Consider the following 24,515-nt stretch of genomic DNA (forward strand, 5'->3'; position numbering starts at 1 on the left):
CCAAATATAAAACCGATAGCTAGTGGGAAGCAGCCGCATAGCACAGGGAGATCAGCTCGGTGCTTTGTGACCACCTAGAGGGGTGGGATAGGGAGGGTGGGAGGGAGGGAAATGCAAGAGGGAAGAGATATGGGGATATATGTATATGTATAGCTGATTCACTTTGTTATAAAGCAGAAACTAACACACCATTGTAACCAATTATACTCCAATAAAGATGTTAAAAAAATAATAAGCTTCAAGGTTATATTGTGCAACACAGGGAATATTTTTAACTATAAATGGAGTATAACCTTTAAAAATTGTGAATCACTATATTGTACAGCTGTAACTTATATAATATTGTACATCAACTATACTTAAATTTTAAAAAGTAACTAGAAAAAAAATCCATTGTAGAGTTTCCACAACATGTAACATTAAATATGTGTCTGTTATTTTGAATTTAATGCATTACCTAAAAGAATTTGTGAAAATTTCTGAGACTTTTGACAGAATCAACTTATACCTTCAGAACCCTATATTTGGTTATAGATAACCACTTGTCATTCTCTTAACAGTCAGCTTGTCGGGCTTCTTAAGTGTTATATCTGAGAAGAAGGAGATCATATTGTGTTTACAGTGGAATATATGAATAAATAAAGCACACTGATATTTTATTAATACTTACAGTGATCTTCTCGAAGGTGTGCTTCGCCAGGTATAGCTAGTATTTAAAACAAATAGCTGTAAAACATTAATTATAGTCTGACTTACTATAAGACTCTTTTTGTTTTGATTTTTCATGTATTTACCTACCTTTGAGGGCATTAATGGTGTCTTAATTAGTAGATACTTGACATTTGCAATCAGTATTCCAAACTTTTCCAGAATCACTAAATGAATGAATATGTCTAAAGATGCTGGGTGGTCGAGGCTCACTGTCTAGCCAAGTGTCCTACTCCTGAAGACCACCCTCTGTGGAGGTTGATGGTGGTAACGTTTTTGCCAGGTGCTTTCCATGCATACAAACATATATGCATTCTCTTTTTTCCTTTAATTTCTTATTCTAAAACAGGTGTTTTCTTCTCACTTTTTATTGAAGGTTAGCATATACATGTTTAAGAATGCACATCATTTAGTTCAGTACATTTTCACAGACACACCCAGGTAAACGCCCCTCAAGTCAAGAAACAGAACCTCACCACCACCCCAGAAGGAAGCTCGTGTTTGCTTCTAGCCACCCCTTCAACTAAAGATAATCTGTTTTTATACTTTAGATAAATGAAATCGCCTGGTAATACCTTCTGTATCCAGCTTCCTTCATTTAATATTATGTTTGTGAGTTTTATCCACATTATTGTGTGCAGTTGTAAATTGTTTTTTCTCATTGCATTGTGGTAATATACCACAGAATATTGTCTGTTCTGTGGTTGGTGGGCTATTGTGAATGGCTGTGCTCTGAACATTTAGTGTAAGACTCTTGGTGAATGTATGCACACATTTCTTTTGGGCTTTTGTCTAGCAATGGATTTCTGGGGTGTTAGGAATACACATTCTTATATTTAGGATCCATGTGTGGACTTCTGGAAGTCTGTTAACCCCTGAAATTATATGCAGAGTTTTGGATGTATGTATGTACATTTGAAGGTTCCATCACTTGTATGAAATTTTCCAAAAGTGCCTAAAAAACATTCAGAAGTACTTAACAAAACAGGGAAAACTCAAAACTGATCTTGTGTCTATCAAGAGAAAAATAAGAGGAAGTCAAGATGACAGAGAAGGATGGTTTCATGTCTATAGGACAATCTGCTTTCAAGAACTTCCTTGATCTAAAGGAACTACAAAGGTGTCAACTTTAATGTTTCTCCCTTCCGCTCTTAAAATACATATTACAGATATGAACTGAAAAGAAATGTTATTCCTAGGAAGGAGGAAACAAAAGCAAAATAGTCCACAAATTGTCTGCCAACATCCGATAAACTTAGCCTTTCTGTATCTAACCATGAAGACCAAAACTGAAATTTCAGAAATGAAAAGAGGAAGATTCTTTCCATTCTTTTCATACCATGGCCAAGTAAAAACTCCTCAGAGATTTCTCCACGTATTAAATAAATATTTAATGCAACATCTCTATGAACAAAGCACTATGGGGATTCTGAGATAACAAGAACACAATTTTTTATTTTAAGGAGCTTGTCTTGTACCCAGAGAAACAGATATGTAAATAACTGTGGCACAGTGAAATATTTGCAGTAACGGAAATTCAGGAGATGCAGAGGGGCCCGCAGGTCAACTCAGGACACGATTGATGTCTGTAGGGAACATGGTCCATAGATCTCTCAAAATCAAGAAATTCAGGAATACCCTTACATGATCACTAATCTCCCTAAATGGTTCTTTCAGTTGTTTCATCTACGGCATTGATTATGAATCTCCAAAGCACCAAGGATGAGAAAAATCACCTGTAGTGGCCTGATTTGAGTAATTTCTGTAACTTCTCAGATTGTATCAGAGGGTGTATCTCTAATTGCGCCAGTCTCATTTTTAAACATTTTGTAGCCCAAGCCTAGCACTGTCACCCATACTTAGCATCATTTGCCAGAATAATCCCCTTTGAATTCTAAGGAATCAGCTTAGCACAGTGCAGAGGACATTCTCAAATGTCCGTGGAATAAGTTGATATTTACACGTTTTTATTCAAACTAGAATTACGTAACGTGATAGTTCATTATATTATAGGTTACTGGGTTATTGTGTGTTATTATGTTACATAATTTTGAGGATTAATCTCTACCAAATGCCTTTGTAAGAATTATTTATTTATTTTTTTAAAGCTTTTGTATTTATTTATTTATTTATGGCTGTGTTGGGTCTTCGTTTCTGTGCGAGGGCTTTCTCTAGTTGCGGCAAGTGGGGGCCACTCTTCATCGCGGTGCGCTGGCCTCTCATTATCGCGGCCTCTCTTGTTGCGGAGCACAGGCTCCAGACGTGCAGGCTCAGTAGTTGTGGCTCACGGGCCCAGTTGCTCCGCGGCACGTGGGATCTTCCCAGACCAGGGCTCGAACCCGTGTCCCCTGCATTGGCAGGCAGATTCTCAACCACTGCGCCACCAGGGAAGCCCTGTAAGAGTTATTTTTGAAAATACTTCCAAATTTTAAGAGATGGGAACTTTGCTTTTCTTTCAGGATATGTAAGATAGCTGTAATCTTGATTATATGATATAAACGTGCATGTTTATATTTATAAATCTGTTCTCTACACTTAGATTTTAACAACCCAGGTTGGTAGCCATTTCTCCCAGGTTTTTTTTGGTAGGGCAGGAATGCGAACTTTGGGGTTTTTCAAAGTCCAGTTTTTAGAAGTCCAGTCCTACAATTAAAGCTCAAGTATGTGACCCAAACTGCCACTCTTTGCAGAATCCATTTCTTTTGGTGAGGGTAGCAGGGGAGAGGCTGGGTTTTGGGGTGAGCAGTGGCAGAGTTTCTGGGATCCATCGCATGTACTTTGTGATCGCCAGTGATGCACCGCGGCAGAGGCCGTGAGGCTTGGCCAAGGGAACCTGCAGTGTGGTTTGAGCCTCGTCCATGGCTGAGTCATCCCTCGCCCTGTCTCTATGGCTCTTCCAGAGAGTTTTTTTATTATCTGTTAAGAAATTCCTATTCTGCCTCCACCAGCTAGAATAAGGATGCAGATTGAGATACCCAGCAAATTCTGAAAATACTTTATGCTATGGATATTTAGATTCTCATTGTAAACACTCCTTCATCTTCCAATACTAATTTCATAAATATTGAATGTGATTATTTTTCACCTTATTCCCTGAAGAGAGTAATGTAAGGGTTATGTTGTGTTATACCTATGCTTGGGGACCTTATTAAATATTTATATAATGAATTTGGTTGAGTTATTTCTAATTCAGAAATTTTGAAGTTTGTTATTTGGGAATATTAAGTATCTTACTCAAATACTCCTAGAGGCCAAATTCATTTTCTTTAATAAATCATAAACATTTAATTTTCCTGGGAGGTACTTGATTGAGTATCCAGAAAATAAAAATATAAGTAGCTGGGAAATGATTCCTTTAACCAGAAGACATATGGGTTTATTTGTGTAATATAAATCTTGTTAGGGTGATGACCTTATGATTGTATCAACTGGATCAATTTTTAGGAAACACTCACATTTTATGAAGTTATGGATCCAAAGGATGCTCCTGGTAGTCATCTAATTCCTTGATGCTCAAAGTGTGGTTCACAGACCAGCAGCGTCAACATTACTAGGCAGGAATGGAGAATCTCAAGTCACACCCCAGACCAATGGAATAAAAATCTGCATTTTAATGAAATCCTCATGTCATTCATACAGATATTAAAATTTGAGAAGTACTCATTTTATTCCTCAGTTTATCAAACACATTTTTTTTAAAAGGTAGGAAGAGAGGCATTATTAATACCTAATAGTCCTCTCCATTAAAAAGTTTATACTCGGTTGCAAGCCATTGAACCCATTTCTTCATGGCCATGGAAACCACCAGTCATCTTTTCAACATCCCTTCGTATAACTTACCCCTCACCAACTCTTCACAGAGAGTTTTCCCTTCACTCACCCACTGATGAAGTCTGCTATAACGAATGAACCCATGAAGAAATTCCTCCATTCATTCAATAAATACTTGAGTAGCTGCTGCATGTCAAGAGCTGGGGGGTAGAAAAGAGAGCAAAACCGAGCTCTTGCCTTCAGAGAGCTAACATTTCAGTGGAGAAAACAGGTAAGAAACAAATATATAAAATGTCAAGTATGATAAGCGCTAGAGGAAGAGGGATAAAGAATGCCAGATTTGGGACAAGGATGCAATATACTCTAGGATGGGCAGAGCAGGCCTCCCTAAGAAAGTGTGTTGGAGTACAGACCTGGAGGAGGTGAGAGTGTGAGCCATGGGGGCACTGGGAAGAGTGTGTCCAGGCAGGAGAAGAGTGGGGTGCAGACTGAGCAGGGGAAGAGAGAGTGGTGTAAGATCAGAGAGGTGACAGGAGCCAGATAGATAGACTGTATATTGTATGGGAGAGAAGCTGTTGGAGGGGTTTAGGCAGAGTAACATCTGACCCACATCAGATGTAGGATCATGTTGGATATGGAGTTGAGAATGGTAGGGATGGAAGCCTGTAGACTTCTTAGGACACTATCATGATCCTAGACAGGAGATGACCATGGGTGGGACAAGGCACATATGGCTATTGAGCACTTGAAGCATAGCTAATGAGACTGAGAAACAAAATTTTAATTAATTGAAATGTAAATGGCTACGTGTGGCTACTGGCTAACATATTGGACTGCACGGTTATAGAAATCATAGATAATATCACCATGTCTTTTCTTTCCTTTGCAAAATTAGTGCAGTGTTAGGTAGATAGGCAGTGCTTAATAGGTGGATTAATGATGAGATTATTTCTCTGGCCCCTTTTAGTCCTAAAATATCTATGATTCTATGCACCCAAGGTAGTTCTGAGTCCTTTTTGATGTGACCCTTGTAGTTTTTGATAGCTTCCTTCCTGGCTTTCATAACAAGATATTCCTGGGTCATCTTATACATTTCTTGTCCCTGGAATCAGCCATTTCTCCCAAGAAGACTTGATTTCAAAACTCAATGTGTTCATCGCTACTGGTTTGGTCATTATTTCAAAGCTTTACATATATGTCTTTCTTCTTCCACAGTGAGAATCCTGGGTTTCCAAGGACACAGAGATGATAGAAATAGGATATCCCATAATTTCTCATTTGCTTTATCCTTCAGTATGCATACAGTAGACTCAGGTTAACAATACTACATACTTATCAGTAAATGATTGTTAAGCAAATTATAGCATATCCATATAATAGCATACCATGCAGCTACCCAAAAGTGCATGTAGGAACAAAGAAAAGGATGAAGTAGCTTTTTAGGTTCTGATATGAAAAGATCTCTAAGAGACATTAAGTGAGAAAAGCAAGGTCAGGCTAGTGTACATAGCAATTGTGTGGGAGAGGAGTAGGGGACAGAATATGTATTTATATTAGCTTGTATATGCCAATATACAAGAATATGTATTTATACTGGCTTGTATATGCCAATTAATTTAGCATCTTCAGTACAAGAGCTTTTCCTGAAACACGTTATGTAAACCATTTATCTACCTTTGGGATCAACCCAGCAGGAGCCCTATTCCCTGGCTTCCAGGGAAGTAGAGCTTCAACCATAGCTTTTCTATATTCATTCTATTTTAAGGAATTACATTATAAATAAATGTTAACTTCCAGAATCCACCATGCCCAGATTTAAATTTGAGATTATAAAAGGAAATGTGATGGTCTTTTGTTAGCTCGTATGTTAATAAGCACCAATTCACAAAAGTTTCAAGAATTGAACCATGCCTCTGAATCTTATATTCACTTTGTTTCCCAAAAGTGCTCAACACACTATTCCCAAATTTGGAATAGGAAGAGAGGCAGTGCTTAATTCTGGCCTTTGGTTTTTTTTTATTGAAGTAGAGTTGATTTACAATGCTGTGCCAATCTCTGCTGTACAGCCAAGTGACTCCGTTTTATACACATATACATTCTTTTTTTAATATTCTTTTCCATTATGGTTTATCCCAGGAGATTGGATATAGTTCCCTGTGCTATACAGTAGGACCTTGTTGTTTATCTGTTCTAAATGAAGTAATTTGCATCTACCAACCCCAAACTCCCAGTCCATCCCTCTCCCCCTCCCCCTTGGCAGCCACAAGTCTGTGCTCTATGTCTGTGAATCTGTTTCTGTTTTGTAGATAGGTTCATTTGTGCCATATTTTAGATTCCACATATAAATTATAAGGTGTTTGTCTTTCTCTTTCTGACTTAGTATGATAATCTCTAGTTGAATACATGTTGCTGCAAATGACATTATTTTGTTCTTCTTATGGCTGAGTAGTATTCCATTGTGTGTATATGTGTGTGTGTGTATATATATATATATATATATATATATATATATATATATATATATACACATACACACACACACATATATATATATACCCCACATCTTCTTTATCCATTCATCTGTCGATGGGAATTTAGGTTGTTTCCATGTTTTGGCTATTGTGAATAGTGCTTCTATGAACATAGGGGTGCATGTGTATCTTTTTGAATTATAGTTTTGTCAGGTATATACCCAGGAGTGGGATTGCTGGATCATATGGTAATTCTATTTTTAGTTTTCCGAGGAACCTCCATACTGTTCTCCATAGTGGCTGCACCAACTTACATTCCCACCAACAGTGTAGGTGGGCTCCCTTTTTTCCACACCCTCTCCAGCATTTGTTATTTGTAGACTTTTTGATGATGACAGTTCTGACCTGTGTGAGGTAGTATCTCACTGTAGTTTTGATTTGCAAATTAATAATTTGAGAATTATTATTTCTCTAATTATTAGGGATGTTGAGCATCTTTTCATGTGCCTACTGGCCATCTGAATGCCTTCTTTGGAGAAATGTCTATTAAGGTCTTCTTCCCATTTTTCGATTGGGTTGTTTGGTTTTTGTTGTTGTTGTTGTTGTGTTGTATGAGCTGTTTGTATAATTCTGGACTTTGTTGGCAGAATTTCTTGTAGTGGAAGAAAAGGTGAGTGATGAGACGAAGGCTTAGATTTGTAAACAGAGGAGGGAAAGGAGCTTTAATAATGTATCACAGAGTTTATATTTCCATGAAAATTATAGTTGTGAGGGTAGATATGCCACAGTGAACAGTGATCTTTGTGGAATATTATGGTTTACTTGTTTTGCATCTCTTAGCTCCTATTACTGAAATGAAAATTTAATAGTAATATGTTGGTATTACCATTAAAAGAAAATCTGGACCTGATCAGGCCAATTCATAAGGAAACAGTGAACCACTTTGTGTCAGCCCTCAAAGAGAATATTCCAGCTGTTAACAATGGGTGCCTCTCTAAAAAGTTAGCGTTTTGGTTTTTGCCAGCCAATATCTGGCTTAGGCATATCTAACAGACATGTAGACACACCTCTTAGAAAGTGAACACTCAGAATATCCTACATATTACAAGAAAGATTAGTATCTAACTGAGGCTCTCTCCCACCACTAGAAATCAGAAACAATCTTTATTGATTAGGGATTGAACCATTCTAAAAACATGCCATCTTGCAGCATTGCGTTAGGAGATGCTGGAGAGGAACTTGAACCATTTGCTGGCACCTGCTAGAGAACAGTACTCCCAGACCAGTCAGCAGAAGCATCTGGGCAGCACTTTTCTTGTAGGGACTTCTTTGTTCCAGTTTTATGGACTCGCGAAGCAGCCTTTAGTACACTTAAGTTCTGCTCTATAAGTCTGGCTAAATAGTCAGACTCCCCCTGAGACTAAACTATGGACTTTGGTTCCCACAATTTAAAAAAACATGAACATGTATATTTATTTGGGTGGATTGAGGAGTCTCAACTCAGTGAAATATACACATGAAATAATCCCCTCTCCTTGGTAACCACTCTTAACTGTGTTGAGTTGACTACTTTCTTTCCCACTGGTACTTAGCAACCGTAACAACACTCAGTCTTAGTCCATAAATTTTTTGTCACTTTGGGCCCTAAAAAATATTATTTCAGTTACTAACGATAGTCATGTCCATTTTTAAATTAAGACTTTATTTTTTAGAGCAGTTTAAGGTTCACAGCAAAATTGAAGGGAAGGCACAGAGATTTCCATATACCCTCTGCCCATACACATGCGTATCCTCCACCGTTTTCAACATTTCCCACCAGAGGATACATTTGTTACAACTGATGAACCTACATTGACACATCATAATCACCCAAAGTCCATAGCTCACATTATGGTTCACTCTTGGTGTTATACATTCCATGGGTTTGGACAAATGTATAATGACATATATTCATCATTATGGTATCATACAGAGTATTTTCACTGCTCTAAAAATCCTCTGTGCTCTGCCTGTTCATCCCTGCCCCCCAACCCCTGCCAGCTACTGATCTTTTTATTGTTTCCACAGTTTTGCCTTTTCAAAAACGTCATATAGTTGGAATCATACAGTATGTAGCCTTTTCAGATTGACCTCTTTCACTTAGTAACATGCATTTAAAGTTCCTCCATGTCTTTACATGGCTAGATAACCCACTTCCTTTTGTGCTGAATAAAGACGTACCACAGTTTATTGATCCATTCACCTATTGAAGGACATCTTGGTTGCTTCCAAGTTTTGACAGTTATGAATAAAACTGCTATAAATATCCGTGTGCAGGGTTTTGTGTGCACATAAGCTTTCAACTGATTTGGGTGAATACCAAAGAGTACGATAGCTAAATCAGATGTGATAAGAGCATGTTTAGTTTTGTAAGGAACTGCCAAACTGTCTTCCAAAGTGGCTGCACCATATTGTGTTCCCACCAGAAGTGAATGAGAGTTCCTGTTGCTCCACGTACTCGTCAGCATTTGGGGTTGTCAGTGTTCGGGATTTTGGCCATTCATATCTGTGGGTAGTGGTGTCTCGTTGTTTTAATTTACATTTCCCTGATAACATATGATGTGGAGGGTGTGGAGCATCTTTTCATATGCCTATTTGCCATCTCTATATCCTCTTTCGTGAGGTGTGTGTTAAGGTCTGTGGCCCACTTTTTTAAACAGGTTTTTTGTTTTCTTGTTCAGTTTTGAGAGTTCTTCATATAATTTGGATGACAGTCTTTTATTAGCTGTGTCTTTTGCGAATCTTTTCTCCCAGTCCGTGGCTTGTTTTCTCACTCTCTTGACATTGTCTTGCACAGTGCAGAAGGTTTTTATTTTAATGAAAGTTCCGTTTATCAGTTATCTATTTCATGGATTGTGTGCCTTTGGTGTTGTATCTAAAAAAGTCATCGCCAAGCTTCCAGGTTGGTGAACACATAGAGATTCCAGGACAGTGGTACGCCTGGAGAGGGTATAGAAGCTCTTCACCACTTCCCACATAGCTTGCCCTATGCATCTCTTCCACCTGGCTGTTCCTGAGTTATGTCCTTGCATAATAAAGTGGTAACCTAGAGTCCCCAGGGCACGGTGGGAAGATATGAGCTCTGAGACCAGACAGTCTTGGGCTTCAATCCTGTCTCCCCTCTTCACAGCACTGAAGCTTTGGATGTTCACTTACTCTAAGTCTCACTTTCCTACATTGTAGGATCCTTGGATGATCTGTCTGGTATATAGAAAATAATCAATAGATCAAACACTCTAGATTGGCTGACCCAACCTCAAAAAAAAGGTCATTGCCATACCCAAGGTCATGTAGGTATTCTCCTATGTTATCTTCTAGGAGTTTTATAGCTTTGCATTTTACGTTTAAGCCTGTCATCCATTTTGAGTGAATTTTTGTGAAGAATATAATGTCTGTGTCTAGATTCATTTTTTTGCATGTGGACATCAGTTGTCCCAGTACCATTGTTGAAAAGACTGTCTTTGCTCCATTGTTTTTCTTTGCTCCTTTGTCAAAGGTCAGTTGACTATATTTATGTGGGTGTATTTCTGGGCTCTCTGTTCTGTTCTGTTGATCTATTTGTCTCTTCTTCTGTCAATACTATGCTGTCTTGGTTACAGAAGCTTTATATTGATAGTAAGTCATAAAGTGGAGTAGCATCAGTTTTCCAGCTTTATTCTTCTCCTTCAAAATTGTGTTGGTTATTCTGGGTCTTTTGCCTCTATATATAAACTTCAGAATAAGTTTGTTATTATCCACAAAATAACTTGCTAGATCCATTTTTTAAACTTCTAGCTTTTGGTGGAGTTGAATCTCTGACGAGACTGAGGCTGGTGGTTCCAGCACTTGTTAGAGGGCTGTGTTGTGCCTTCTCCCATTCCCATCCCCTTTCTGCTCTTCCTTCTCTCTTGCTGGTCTATGGAGGAAGGAGAAGAAAGGAAGACATTTCTTTCTTAGTTTCTCTGCTTTTGTTACACAATATATTTTTGCATATTGTCTACATTTTTAATAGTATTATTAATGGAATACTACTCTATAGTTAATGTGTTAATCACAGTTAATTTGAATTTCCTGTTTGATAATTCCAAAATTTGTGTCATGTCTGAGTCTGGCTCTGATGCTTACTTTGTCTCTTCAGACTCTGTTTTCCTTGCCTTCTAGCATGCCTTGTGATTTTTGGTTGAAAACCAGACATGATGTATTGGGTAATAGGAACTGAGATAAATAAGCCTTTAGTGTGAGGTTCTATGTTAATCTGGCTAGGAGTTGGGCTGTGTTTAATATTTGCTGTAGCTATAGATTCCAGAGGTTTCAAATTCCTCTAATGTCCTTGTTTTTGTCTCCTCTGCTGTGTTTGGGCTTCCCTAAGAACTCCTCCTTTGATAGAGTCTGAATCTACAGCTCATTCAGCTGTAATCCACTATTTTTATATTGGCATTTGTGGGGGGCATAGGGGAGAAGGGAAGTGAATATACTCTTGTGATTAACTCTCAGTCGTTTAGTGGGCCCATGTCCCTGCCATGGGACTTTCACCACTGTTTCTTAGCTGCTTTTTCCTTCTTTAGGTGAGACAGGAAGACTGGAGGAGTCTAGAGTCAGAGAAGTGCACTTCCCCCAGGTGGGATAAGACTCTCGTAAAGTCTTTTCCCTGGAGAGTAGGCCTTTGCTACGGAGAATGCTCTGGGTCTATATCATAATGCTCATTCTTCCCCTCCCCCTGCCAGAGCCACAAGGAGATAATTTTTGGCTCTTCACCATGAGAATTTGGAGGAATTCCAAGGGGTAAAGCCCACAAAAGTGTGGGTGCCCACCTAAGACTATCTCCCCCAGGAGTTTCTCACTCCCAGGTTACTCCACATTCAGCCTGAGCAAATCATCAAAATGACCATTGTTGAGGCATATTAAAAATGTTAAGAGTTTATTTGAGCAAAAGTTGATTCGAATCTGGCAGCACAAAACCGGAAGTGCTTAGGAGCACTCCAGCAATGGGAGCTCAGGGAGGTAATTTTATAGAGAAAAGGTGAAGGCAAAATTAGGAAACTATTGATTGGCAGTAGCATAAAGCCTAGCTGGCTGTGATTGGTTGTCCTTGGGTTTCAATCTTGGAACCTTGAGGCAGTTGCAGGCTTAGATTTTGGTTTGCTTACACAGACCACCAGGCATTAGCACCACCTCAGTCTAATGGCCTCCTGGTTTAATTAATTAAACACCATTTAAGTGTTCCTACCTGTTTGTGGCTTCCACTCCAGGTAGGCAAATGTCAGCTGTGACTGGATTCCCCCATTTCACCAGATTTCGGGGTGGCAGTTTTCTTGACATACTCAGTTCTTTGATGAACCTGACAGAAGTCATTATTTTCACTTTGTTCAGCTTTTTCTTGTAACAGCAGGAATGACCACTTTGACAGGTTGAAGCTGAAACTGGAAATCTACACGTCAATTTTAAACTAGGAAAAACTTTAAAAAGCCTATCGATGGAAGCCAAAGAGGTCTAGAGATGAATTTTTCCATTAGTTAACAAATGGGAAAACTTACATAGTTATTTCAGAGTGGTGAAATCTGTATGAGTCTGATTTAGTTCCTACTTTTAATTTCATTTGGTCAACCAAAGAATGATGATACTGATGATAATTATTACAAGAATGAGACACACATTTCTAAGACCTTAGTTGTATTATTCCAAAATGCCAAAACAAGGGAATGTAACTCCTAAAAGTGTATCATTTTCACTAAAAACATTAAATATTCTTCCCACTTCCTAAAGATTTTCTCACCAGAACTGAGAAAAGGGGAATTTGAAATCCAGAATATTGTTGCATTTATTCATTGACCCAGATTCTCACTAATTGTTTAATCCATGGAAGTTCTACTTTCCCCAAAAGATCAAGAGCTCATTTAGACCAGGTTCTTTATCAGAGTCTGTACTTTAGCCTAGCACATTGCTCTGCACATAATACACCTTCATTAAATACTTGAATTGGACGTGGGCTTAGATGATGTTTTATTACGCTGGGTTGCCAGAGTTCTGCCATGAGCTTTGTGTCCCAATCTACCTTGTTATTCTTATCTCTTGGCTTAAAATGCTTAAAATGCTTGTAAAAGGCTTCTATGAACAAATACTTAAGTAAAAAGAATTACCCCCTTTCAAAAGGGGCTGAATATGGTTTTTCACGAGGCCTATTACAGAGCCTTATACCTCATAATGATCTACTGGGGAGTTATTGTGGATGTTGTAATAGAGACTAAACTCATATTTTTCATCACCTGATTAGTATTTCTGAATTGGCTCTGGTGCCAAAAGGAATATTTTCCCTTACTGTTTCTCCTTTTCAGTAGTAAGATAAGCATAATAAAAAGCAGTAGAATGCATCCCCTCTCCAGAAGCAAACAAGAACCAATTACGGTCACTCCTGAGGGAAGTCTTCAGGGGAGAAAGCCAAGAAAAGCAGAGAAAGCTGAATACCTCTGCCTTTATCTGTCCTCTCTGCCTAGCTTTTTAGGATCACATTTTCACAGCCCAATTCGGATTCTTTCATGCCCAGGTAGGGAGGAAGAATTTTTGTCCTCAGCACACGGTTGATGTGTTGAAAGGTATGACATTTAATCAGAGAGGGGGTCTGTTTCTGCTAGGGCTCATTTGTGCTATGCGTTTTCTGGCTATAGATCAAAACATAGGGCAGCCCTAGGAACCAAGCCCAGGAAGCATTAATGAAGGCCCACTCTATGCTACCCACTGCCCACCTTCCTTACCTGTAGCCCACCAGGAAGCGTGGCTGGGGCGATATGGAATAGGAGAGGCTGAGAGGGCTGGGGTGGAACATGGAGCAACCCTGTGCCCACTCTGTGGAGGGTCCTGGGCTGTTTGTCCTCTGAGCAGTATTTTGCCCTCCCTGTGCTCTGCTGTGCATCACAAGGAAGCCGACCTCCGCAGGGCCTTGGTTTTGCCTTTAGGGTTGGTTTTCTTGCTTTGATCCATCTTCTCGCCAATGTCAGTCACCAAGCTCCTTCTTTCCCTCTTCTGTTTAATCATTTATAAAATGAAATTCTTTTCCTTATTCCTCTGGTTTATGGTTGGAGAGGGATGGGATGCGGGAGGGTCTCCAGCTCGCCTCAGCAGTGGGAGGGTGGCAGCATCTCCAGCAGCGGCTGGACCTCTAGGACCAGGAGGCCCTCCGGGGTTCCAGCTCCCACCCGGACACCTGGCTGCGGCTCTGGCAGCACCTCCTCCTTCCTCTGTCCCCCCACCTGAGGGCTTCCTGCTTGGCTAGCATCCAGGTTACCTCCTCATCGCCTCTTCGGCTTCTCAGCTCTTGCACCACCTGTAAAGCTAGTTCCCAGCATTAAGTTCCCTCCGTGGGAAATACTGAGTGCTTTCCATTTTCCCGCTCGGACTTCAACTGCTACCTGCCTTTCTGGTATATTTGTCTCAGCCCTGGAAGGGCAGTCCCTCAATGCCAAATGTTTTATTGTCACAAAGTTGCTTTTTAAAAAGTTAATTCCGACCAAGCATGATGCATGGTGCTAATGTGTCATCTCAGTAGGATGTTATGAACACTTATTTCTGGAAACGCCTAAGATCAACACTGGTACCTGGTAACTGAGAAGGGCTTAGATGCATTTTTCTCAATGAACTTTAATTAAATGGAATTTTAACTCTTCCACAGTGTGAGCCATGATATCTGTAGGAGGAAAGAGCAGGTGCGAAGGGTCATTGTTCCTGCAGCGTAGACACTGGAGTAAGACTGACCTGGATTCACTTCCCAGCTCTTGCAGTCATTAGCTGTGTGAGCTCAAGTCCCTATGTGTTGCTGGCCTTAGTTTTCGCAATAAAATATAACAGTAATAATAAAATAACACATGTAAAAGGCCTGACACAGGAAGTCCTTGGTCTTGCTTCTAGGGCTGCTTTTCTTGTTTGGATTCTCACTAATCACCCCGTCCTGCTTCTTTCCCTCTCCTATTGAGGGAATGAAATTTATAAAATGAAATTCCTCTCCTCGTTTCACGAAAGCTCAGCTAAAGTGAAATTCTCAAAAATAAAAACTTTACCTGAAAGCCAAGGGAAACCAAAAAGGAAATAAATAAGCAGATACAAAAGCAATAAAGTCACACTCCCTATGGAAGGGGCCCCTGAACAGGCATTGGCAGTGACTTTGTGTCCCAGGGACCCGGCCTACCTGTCACAGCCCTCTACCTCACAGCGCATGGCTGCCAGGCACCAACGTAGCTCTTAGATCATAGAAGCTTGCCTAACTGAATACGGGATGGAGTCCCTTTCAAAGACAAGTTTTTATTCCCCTCCCCCCCCCAAGTAAAACTTTCCCTGCTTTCACCCTGCATGTGTTCCTTGGAGGTTTTATTTAAATAAAGGGACTGTCCCCCTCTCAAAGCATCTATTCATTATGTTGCCTCCAAACCTAAAATCTCTGAGCCGGGGAAGGTTCTGAGAATGCTGCCTTTCAACAGATTAAACAGCCTCTTGGTCCTGGGATTATCGCGCTAAAAGGCAACCTGTGTACGTTTTGCTCCTTTAGAAGTTGCAAATCAAAGGAACTGGTTGAAGTCTGATGCTTCCCCTGCTTTGGTAATAGTTTCTTTTCAGGGTTCCAAGGAAGCAAAAAGGGAACTGTCCAACCAAATTGACTACCTAGGGACCACTTGTTAGCATTTTGCTTAAATATAGTCATTTTTGTAGAAACAAATAAAAAGATGCAATCTTCAAATAATGTTTCATTGCACCTACCAAAGAATAAACATTCATCAATAATCCTCAAGCACGGGCATCTTCTTGACCTCTGGCTCAGCCAGCCTCTCAAAGACTACTGCAAAGGAAAATAGATTTTTTTTTTCTATAGGAAAGAAAAGGTTACCTCAGAAGCTTATCCTACATTCATCTACTCTAGACCACATATACCTACACTTCCTTCTTCTAAGACAGGAAGAAGAAATGGGTTTCTGCTGTTATTTTCAAGAATAGCCAGAGGCTTCTACAATTTGGATACATAACCAGGCACAGTCCTAGACATATAAACCAACCTGTGTAATGTAAAGAGACAAGGTGCGTGAGTACTGGGAACTCACAACCCGGAAATAATCAACTGTTTTGACTGCACACATTGCCAGCGCCCTGGTGCATGCTGGCCTCCCCCCTTTGGAACATGATTCCAGGTGATTTGGCATCACGGAATTCTCTCTGTCTTTTTTGAGGAGGTGGTACAGGGAGTCTGTGAGCTCACGGTCCCTTTCCCATGAAAGGTCTGCCATAAGAGAGCGTGGGCTACTTCAGGACAAAGTCGGTCTCTATTTAGAGCTGCTATTGAATTTGACCAGATTGACATTCCTTGGTCTATGCTAGTTGTAAACAGAATGCTGCTAAAATATTATAATATTGCTTGACATTTGTGCTCTAGTGATTTCGAGAGGAAGAAAAGGTCTAGATGCCAGCAAGGTGATGAAAATGTTTAAGTTCGGTGCAATTTCATTCTAAATTCATCTGTGTCTCATCTATGCTGTTCTTAAAACTTAGGATTCTTTTCCCTTTTTTCCTTAATTCTATTATAATATTAAAAGCAGCAACCCATCTGAAATTTATTGTTAATAAAAAGGCATATGTTTATACATGCATATTCATATTTAGGTACCTAAAGTATTTAAAATTAATATTGACTTTTTATTTTCCCTATTGATTATATATTAGGACAAAGGAAAAACCTACCAATTTATTTTCGATGCAATGGCTTCTAGATGCAAAAAGTGGGTTTTTAGTATAAAGTATAATAATCTCTGTGTTAGTTTTCTGTGACTGCTGTAACCAATTTTGTAAGCCACAAGCTCAAAGAAACACAAATGAATAACCTTATAGTGCTGTAGTTTAGAAGTCTGAAGTTGGTCTCACTGGGCTAAAGTCAAGGTATCAGCAGGCCCGTTCCTTCTGAAGGCTCCAGGGGGAAATCATGTATTGTTCTGCCTTTTCCATCTTCCAGAGGCTGCCCTCATTCCTTGGCTCTTGGCTTCCTCCACCATCAAAGCCAGCAAAATCGGGCTGAGTCCTACTCCCACAGTTAGCTCTCTGGTTCTAACTCTTCTGCCTCCCTCTTCCATCTTTTAAGGACCCTACAATTACAATTACATTGGAGCCACCTAGAAACATCAGAATAATCTGCTTATTTTGATCCTTAACTTAATCACATCTGCAGAGTCCCTTTTGCCATGTAATCTAACATATTCATAGGTTCTGGGGAGAAGGACATGGACATCTTTGGGGGCCATTATTCTGCCCACCGCAATCTCATAGGTAAATCTACTGCTTACCTTCTGGAAGTGGCATAAACAGCGTTGTGTTGATGGTTCTATCACCTTCTTTGATAGAATGTATCTTTGCCATTACCAGATATTTCAGAAAAATAGAGTGAAGGGGTTTCAGTAGGACTAGGGGACTCAGCTGTGTAGCTGTGTAGCAAGTCATTTCCCTGGGATTCCAATTCAGCACCTTCATCTGAAGAATGTGAATAGTGCTAGGGGCTTTATCTAGATCCTAGAGCTGTTCTGATAGTCACAGAATCCTGAAAACTTTGTATACCACTTTGCAGATGAAAGAGATGGTACACTAGCTGCCCCAGTGCGTTCAAGGAACTTGAGTATGTAAAACCACAAAGAAGCATCATTTAAAAATTAAAACTTTCTAACAATACAAATTGCAGGAAAAGAATCTTAACTGCATGAGAGAGGATGAAGTCGCTCATTTCCATTCTAAATCAGTCCTTTATCCCTATCCCCTGAGATAGGTCATTTTAATCTCTATTCATGTTTATCTTCTTTTGTTTTTTCCTCTGCCCTGATGTTTGTTATGCTGTGAGTAGATATTGATTCCCTTCTCATTAAGCCTGCAAACATCTAATCATTCCTGTTTGTTTTTTTTCATTTTTAATAATTTGTGTTTAAATTTTGGCAAATCGAATGGTCTTAATTTTGCCCTTTGAATGCCTGTGCATTCAAGTTCTTTAGGCAGATTTTCTCTCTTGTTTTTTTAATTCTATTTTGAGTTTTATAAAAGTAGATGTTTCTTGTTATTCCCCAACCCATAATTTTCTTTAGTGAACTTTTTGTTTAATTTTCTTTTGCTTTAACATTTTATTTTTCAGACACCTCTCATTGAACCTCACGTTCCTCTTCGTCCTGCTAACACCATTACCAAGGTAATGGGATGTAGGTGGGTTGATGAGCCAGCAGAGCTAACTTCTTAAGTAACTACTGGAAGTGGTCCATATGTCAAAGCATCACATCAGGAAACTGTGGATACAGTTTCTAGAAACAGTACATATCGGTGTGTCTCAGTTCTCAGTATAAAACAGTGACATGTCACACAAATGAACAATGCAAATGTATGAGTGAATTGTATTTTTCAAGTGCAGAGTCAGATTGGAAAGTGATTTAGTGATGCATCTGGTTTGTTTTCCATCTATAAACTCTCCTTTCTCTTCCCCTCCTCCCATCTGATTAAAATTCAGGTTCCTTCAGAGAAGATCCTCAGGGCTGGAAAAATATTACGAAATGCCATTCTCTCTCGAGCACCTCACATGATAAGAGATAGAAAATACCACCTAAAGACATACAGGTATGTGCAATAATTCTAAAGGGTATGGCCGCCTCAGATTCGTGATTAGTGAAGTTAGAATAAACTTGTGTTTCCCTGTTTTCCATCCATGGGGAGCATGTTTTATAATCCTCCAGGTTCTGGAAGTTAAGCTTGTCTTGGATCCCCACCTAACTCTAATTAGCCTTCATATTCCCAGGAGTTACTCCTAAACTCATTTGCTTAGACATTGGTTTAACTGTGATGAACATAGAAAACTTTTGTAATTCTGTTTGCTAAAGTGTATTTTAGGAAGACTACTAGATTTAGATGAGATTCAACTAACATTTACTAAGTGTTCATTTGTACTTGAAGCCCTGTACCAGGCCACTTTATATATATTATCTCATTTTATCCTCATCACAACCTGCGAGGTAGGTGTGTGGCCATTTTTCAGATGATAAAACTGAGGCTCAGAAGAGATTAAATAGTTTTCCTTGACCAAGTCACGAATCTAGTGAATGGCAGTGCCAGGATTTAAACCAAGGTTGGTTGATTTACAAGTTTCATTCATTCATTCTGTCATTCATTCATTCCACACATTTATTAAGCACCTACTGGGCACCAGGCATTATTGTGTTCCAACCCCTAAGGATACAGGCGTGAAAAAAATATAAAATGCCCTTTACATAATTTACTTTCTAATGTAGGATTTCATTCTAGTGTGCATATAGTAAGATATGCAACTCTGTTTCACATCTATAATCATATAGAATAAAGACTCATTATAGCTGCCACTGGAGTTAAGAAATGATAAAGACAGGGGCCGTATGATTTAGTTGACCTTCTGGAATGACTGAACCATGGTGGGTAAATGAAGGATTCATGTCTAATCTTTAGCTTTTGATTTTATCAACTCAGCAGCGGTTTAGGAACTAGAACGTCCTGTCTATGGCACAAAAGCCTTCACTCCCTCTCCCTGCGCCCACGGTTCAGACTCACAACCCTCTTTCAGCAATCAGTCGGACTCTCATTTAGCCTCGTTTAGACATGACCTCAGAACCCATCAGACTTAGCATGAGTCAAAACCCATTTGATTCACATGAACCAAATTCATAAGACACAGTGAAAAGCTAGAATACAAATTTTAAAGTGACCACAAAGGATACATATATATATATATATATATATCTTTCTAGTGACCGTCAACCATGATAGTACCTGTAAAATTATACCCGGTTTACCCTAGAGCAAACCTTCCAGTATATGTACCTCAAATCCAGTCTCTTTCCCAAGGACAGAGATGGAAACACATTGCAAATTCTTTCTCTTTGGATCACTTTTTCGGCACTTCCTGCAAACTAACACTCTTCTGCTTGCATTTGTCATGAATATGTTTATAAGACCAAAACTGGCAGTTTGTTACATTTAGATTGGCCTCTTCTTGATAGAATTCTGGAAATGAGATGGGATTTGAGAAAGACTTTAATCCGAAGCATGCTCCTCTTAGGGCATGTTCCCTCTCTTAAGACAGATTGCTCCTCTTGCCCTTTTAATGTGGATATTTACCAGCTACCATTTTGGTTGATTACATTTGGAAGCCTTTTCCTTCAACTCTGGAAGTTCATTCTTTTTTTGGCATCTGTAGTTCCTACACACTGTTACAATTTTGAGGGAAGTCAAGGTTAAACTCATGTGTCCATGTCCTCAGAGAGAGAGTTCAAACTCTTTAACTCATTAAGTGGATCTCAAAAATCTCATACAGCTAAAGGACCTTTTTCTTTTTAAATTTATATTACCTTAACTTAAGATGTGATTATGCTTTCCCAAGTGTTGACTTGCGTTAGGGAAATTCCAGTAAAGATGTCATCTTTGGTGACAAATAATGGAAATTAGAAGTCAGAAATCATAATCTCTTTCTTGCTCCATAGTCCTAAGATTTTAACCCCCTGAAATATAGGTGTTATGTCTATTCCACACCCTATGACACAAATTAATGATCTGTTGATAATGACCCATGGACGCAACCGGAAGCCAGAGGCATGATTTCTTTTTCCTGCAGGACATTTTGAGTGCCTGGTTACAGATCTTGTTTCCAGTTCCATCCTCTCCCTCCCTCCTGTTTTCACCTGCCGCCACTTCTATTGTGACTGCAGTGCAAAGGGATTGAAGTCTCCCCAGATGCAGCATCACCCCCAGTGATCACCACACTAGAGATCAGCTGTCGATTTTAAAATAGCTAAAGATCGTTAATAGAGAGGAAACCCGGCGATTCCACCAGCCACAAGTGGCACAGCTGTGTGTCTTTGTTCTGTATTCTGACTGCAAGACTCTTACACCCTGTCCCAGGGCCGAGAGGCTCTGGGATCATCTCAACACCATATGCTCTTTTTAGTAAAAGTAATCATTGAGTTAAAAGCCACATGAAATTGATTTTTTTTATACTTTTACGTGACTTTTCCCATTAATAAATTCTCAGATTAGATGAGGAACACGACAGATCATACGTCTGGTTCACAATGAATAGTAACTAGGTGCCTCTTTGCCCATTGAAGCTCTAAAGTGTGGGTATGGACTGTAATCGGAGCAGTCCTAGAAATCCAACAGCCTTCTCAGGACGTCCTCCTGGTGCTGTATTCTTGGGTCAGACCCGCATCAGGACATCCCAGGAGTTCTGATAGATTTCAGAGTTCCTGGAGTCTTAGGACTGGACATGGCCTTTGAAGCCATCTTTTCCTCCTCTTTTCTTTTACAGATGAAAAAACTAAGAACCAGAGATTTGAAACAATATGGCCAGAGTCACACAGCTAATAAGTAGTAGACCTGGTGCTGGATCTCATGACTTCTCCCAGGCTAAGCTCTTCCTAAAGTGGACCAGCACTGGGAATCTCCTCCAGTTCAAACTAGAGAGGAGCTCCCTGGGCTGGAACGAGTCTTAGTGCCCCGGAGATGGTGGCATCCTCAGCACAGGAGGGGAGGTCACCAGTGACTCAGACCCAGCTGCAGGCAGCCAGCTGCTCTGAAACTCCCTGCTTATTCCTGTCCCTTGGGATTCCTCCCTCGGACTTCAAGATCCCATTTCCTCCGTTGAACAGTCATGCCACGAACACCTCTCTCCCCACTGAAGGTTTCCTAATATGTGTGTCTAGTTATATGTTTCCTAACTAATGCACGTAGTCTGCCCATCCTGACCAGCTTACCACAGAGGGGCATCATAGGGATGCACATGTGCCTGTACAGAGAGGATTTGGAGCTCTTCAGATGACAGGCTGTGTCGAAGTGCATCAAACTTTTTTCAGAGACTTGCATTGCTAATTGCTTGTTTCTCCCAGCACCCCCCTGAGGAAGCTCAGTAGTATTACTTGAAAATAGAAAGTGGTATATAATTTTGCATTTACACATAGGCTTTCACAGAGCACCTCGTAGGGCCTCACAAACCTTAACTCATTCCTCAAAAGGCTCCGGTGAAGGAAGTCAGAATTAGGCTTTGCCTTCATTTTACACTGAGATTTTTCTGGGACCGGCTCAAGATTTTCTGGCCCTGGGATTCGCTTGCCAGATCATGCTCCCCGTCTAGCTGCCCTTTAGTCTCCCCTGGGGCTGCCGCCTCTAATGCTCTTCCGTTTAGCCAGCCTCGCCTAGAAGGTTCTCTCGTGAGTTGAGTGGTTTTATTGGTTTGTACAAAAGTTTGAGGACCTGAGGCCACATCATGCAGTGCTTTGTTTGCCACGAGACCTCTTAGGGTGGAAGAGCATGGAGCCCTGTGGGAGGGTCTCCTCTCAGAAGCCATCTCCCGTCCTTCATCGGCAAGGGGGTGACTTCCCCTCCTCTGTGTCCTGCCGCCCCTTAGACAGTGCTGCGTGGGGACCGAGCTGGTGGATTGGATGCTGCAGCAGACCCCGTGTGTTCACTCCCGAGTCCAAGCTGTTGGCATGTGGCAAGTCCTGGTAGAAGACGGTGTTCTCAACCACGGTAAGATGAGCCACGGTCCCTGGAAAACCCTCAAGAAATGCGAGGAAGTGCACTTCCCTAGGTAGGTTGTGGCTGAACTCCCACATGGGCCAGAAAGAATCATGATCCCTTTAGGGACCCGCAGAGCTGGCATCTTCATTCAGCAATACAAATGCAGCAAGTGGATGCCGTTGATTGCAGTGTTCCACCATTGTACCTTCCTAACCTGGGAGAGCGGATGAAGGGAAAATGAAATTGAAACCCGAGTGCATCAGTTCCAATTATGTTTATTAGTTTGCATTCACGGTTCATCGATAGCATGATTATACTCTGAGCATTGCATAGCGGTCCTGATGCAGGGGCCGACGGAAGAGCAGCAAAGTGTGTGGCCGGGCTGATGACGTGAAAGAGAGTACTGAATTCAGAAGCTGAGTTTTCTGGGAGAGCCAGTTTTTGTACCCACACGTAATATCAGGAGTGTGCTCTGTGGCGTAGCCCCTGATATCCACAGGGGCTGTAACTGAGCAGAGTAGCCATTCAGGACTGGAGTGGAGCTGTGATTGAACTCCTCATGCCATGTGTTTAAAGATCACTTTTCCAAACTGACAAACTATTAAAATCATTCCTTTAATTTTTAAATACCTGGGAATCTAATGATGCTCTTGGCAGTGTTTCACAGACTTTACTGTGCATACAAATCACCTGGAACTCTTGTTAAAATGCGGATTCTGATTCAGCGGGGCTGGGACGGGTCCAGAGAGTCTGCGTTTCCAAAAGCTCCCAGATGACGCAGATGCTGTGGTTGCAGGGATCATATCTTGAGCAGCAAGGGTCCTGCCACTCCTTCTCATCTTTGGACAGCATTGGTGCTCCCTCCTGAAAAGGGGCTTAAGAGCTTTCAGACACATAGATGAGGGATTGTGAGCCAAGTTTATGACTTTGTCCTACTGAGATCTAAATCTTCTTGTTTAAAGGGAATAAGAAAAAAAAAAATTCTTTAAAACTTGAACTGGAAGGAAATTACCATAAGATCCTAGGCGTATATGACCTAGATGCTTGGTCTTGTCAGCTTTGTTCAGACAATTTTATTTTAATTTTTTAACTGCAGACAGACATGTTTCTAAGCAGTACATATAGAAAGAAAAACATCAATTCTGATTCCTGACGAAGTCGGTTTTTTTGTTGTGTTTTGTTTTTTGCTAAGTCTGTACTTTGAAAAAAAACCCAAACAAACATTATAGAGCATGATCTGGCAGGTGGTTATTTTCCTGTTTAGGACATATAACCCACATGCTAGAAAATGTCACCAAGGCAATTTCTGCCGGTCAGAGTGCTCATGTCAGGAAAGTTGGCAGGTTCTCATAAGAGAGTCCCAGGGCAGCTCAGGAGATGGGCGGGTCAGAGAGGGCTGTGAGGTGCATGACCGCAGCCCGGAGGTCGCGTCCCACAGCTGCACCGCCCTGGGTGAGGCCGAGGGAGAAGGGTGAGGTGTCTCACCACTTTGCTGCCACTTGGCTCACTTGCCCGACACCATCCTTTCGTTTCTGGTAAACGGGCCCGTGAGGCAGAGGTGCAGCAGCTGACGCTTGCCTCCATGTTTCCCATAGTGGACCAGGAGCATCATTTCCAAGATAAATATTTATTTTATCGATTTCTGGATGATGAGCACGAGGATGCCCCTTTGCCTACAGAGGAGGAGAAAAAGGAGTGTGATGAGGAGCTGCAAGACACCATGCTGCTGCTGTCGCAGATGGGCCCCGACGCCCACATGAGGATGATCCTCCGCAAACCGTGAGTGAGGGCGTGTGGCGCCCCCTGCAGGTCACCCGTGCAAAGGTGCGCACCTGGGCGGAGGAAAGCAACGCTGACTTCAAAAGACGTGGCCTTCCTTCCCCCAGGGCCAAAGGAGAGATGCCGAAGGAGTGACAGATATGTTTGCCTCTTGTTGTTTTATTCTATGTTTGAGCCAGATCGTTCCAGTTCCCTTTTGCATGAGTTAAAACTGTAGAGATTTTTCACAGTTGG

At 40.7% G+C, this 24,515-nt stretch overlaps 1 protein-coding gene across 7 annotated transcripts in view; it reads left to right on the plus strand.

Moving 5' to 3' along the window:
* Window positions 1–24,515, plus strand: part of RAPGEF4 (Rap guanine nucleotide exchange factor 4) — a 311,598-nt gene that overhangs the window by 206,526 nt on the left and 80,557 nt on the right. For 6 of the 7 annotated variants that reach the window (XR_009009047.1, XM_057551327.1, XM_057551325.1 and 3 more), the window contains 4 exons: window positions 18,109–18,162; window positions 18,475–18,581; window positions 22,390–22,511; window positions 24,098–24,281. Coding sequence is in view for 6 of the 7 variants with exons in the window: in XM_057551327.1 (XP_057407310.1) it covers window positions 18,109–18,162; window positions 18,475–18,581; window positions 22,390–22,511; window positions 24,098–24,281 (467 nt within the window). In the remaining variant the exon portion in view is untranslated. The remainder of the gene's footprint in view (window positions 1–18,108; window positions 18,163–18,474; window positions 18,582–22,389; window positions 22,512–24,097; window positions 24,282–24,515) is intronic. The other variant, XM_057551326.1, reaches the window with a different exon arrangement.

This window comes from Balaenoptera acutorostrata, chromosome 8, assembly GCF_949987535.1.
Source record: "Balaenoptera acutorostrata chromosome 8, mBalAcu1.1, whole genome shotgun sequence".
In the NCBI taxonomy this organism is placed as follows: Eukaryota; Metazoa; Chordata; class Mammalia; order Artiodactyla; family Balaenopteridae; genus Balaenoptera; species Balaenoptera acutorostrata.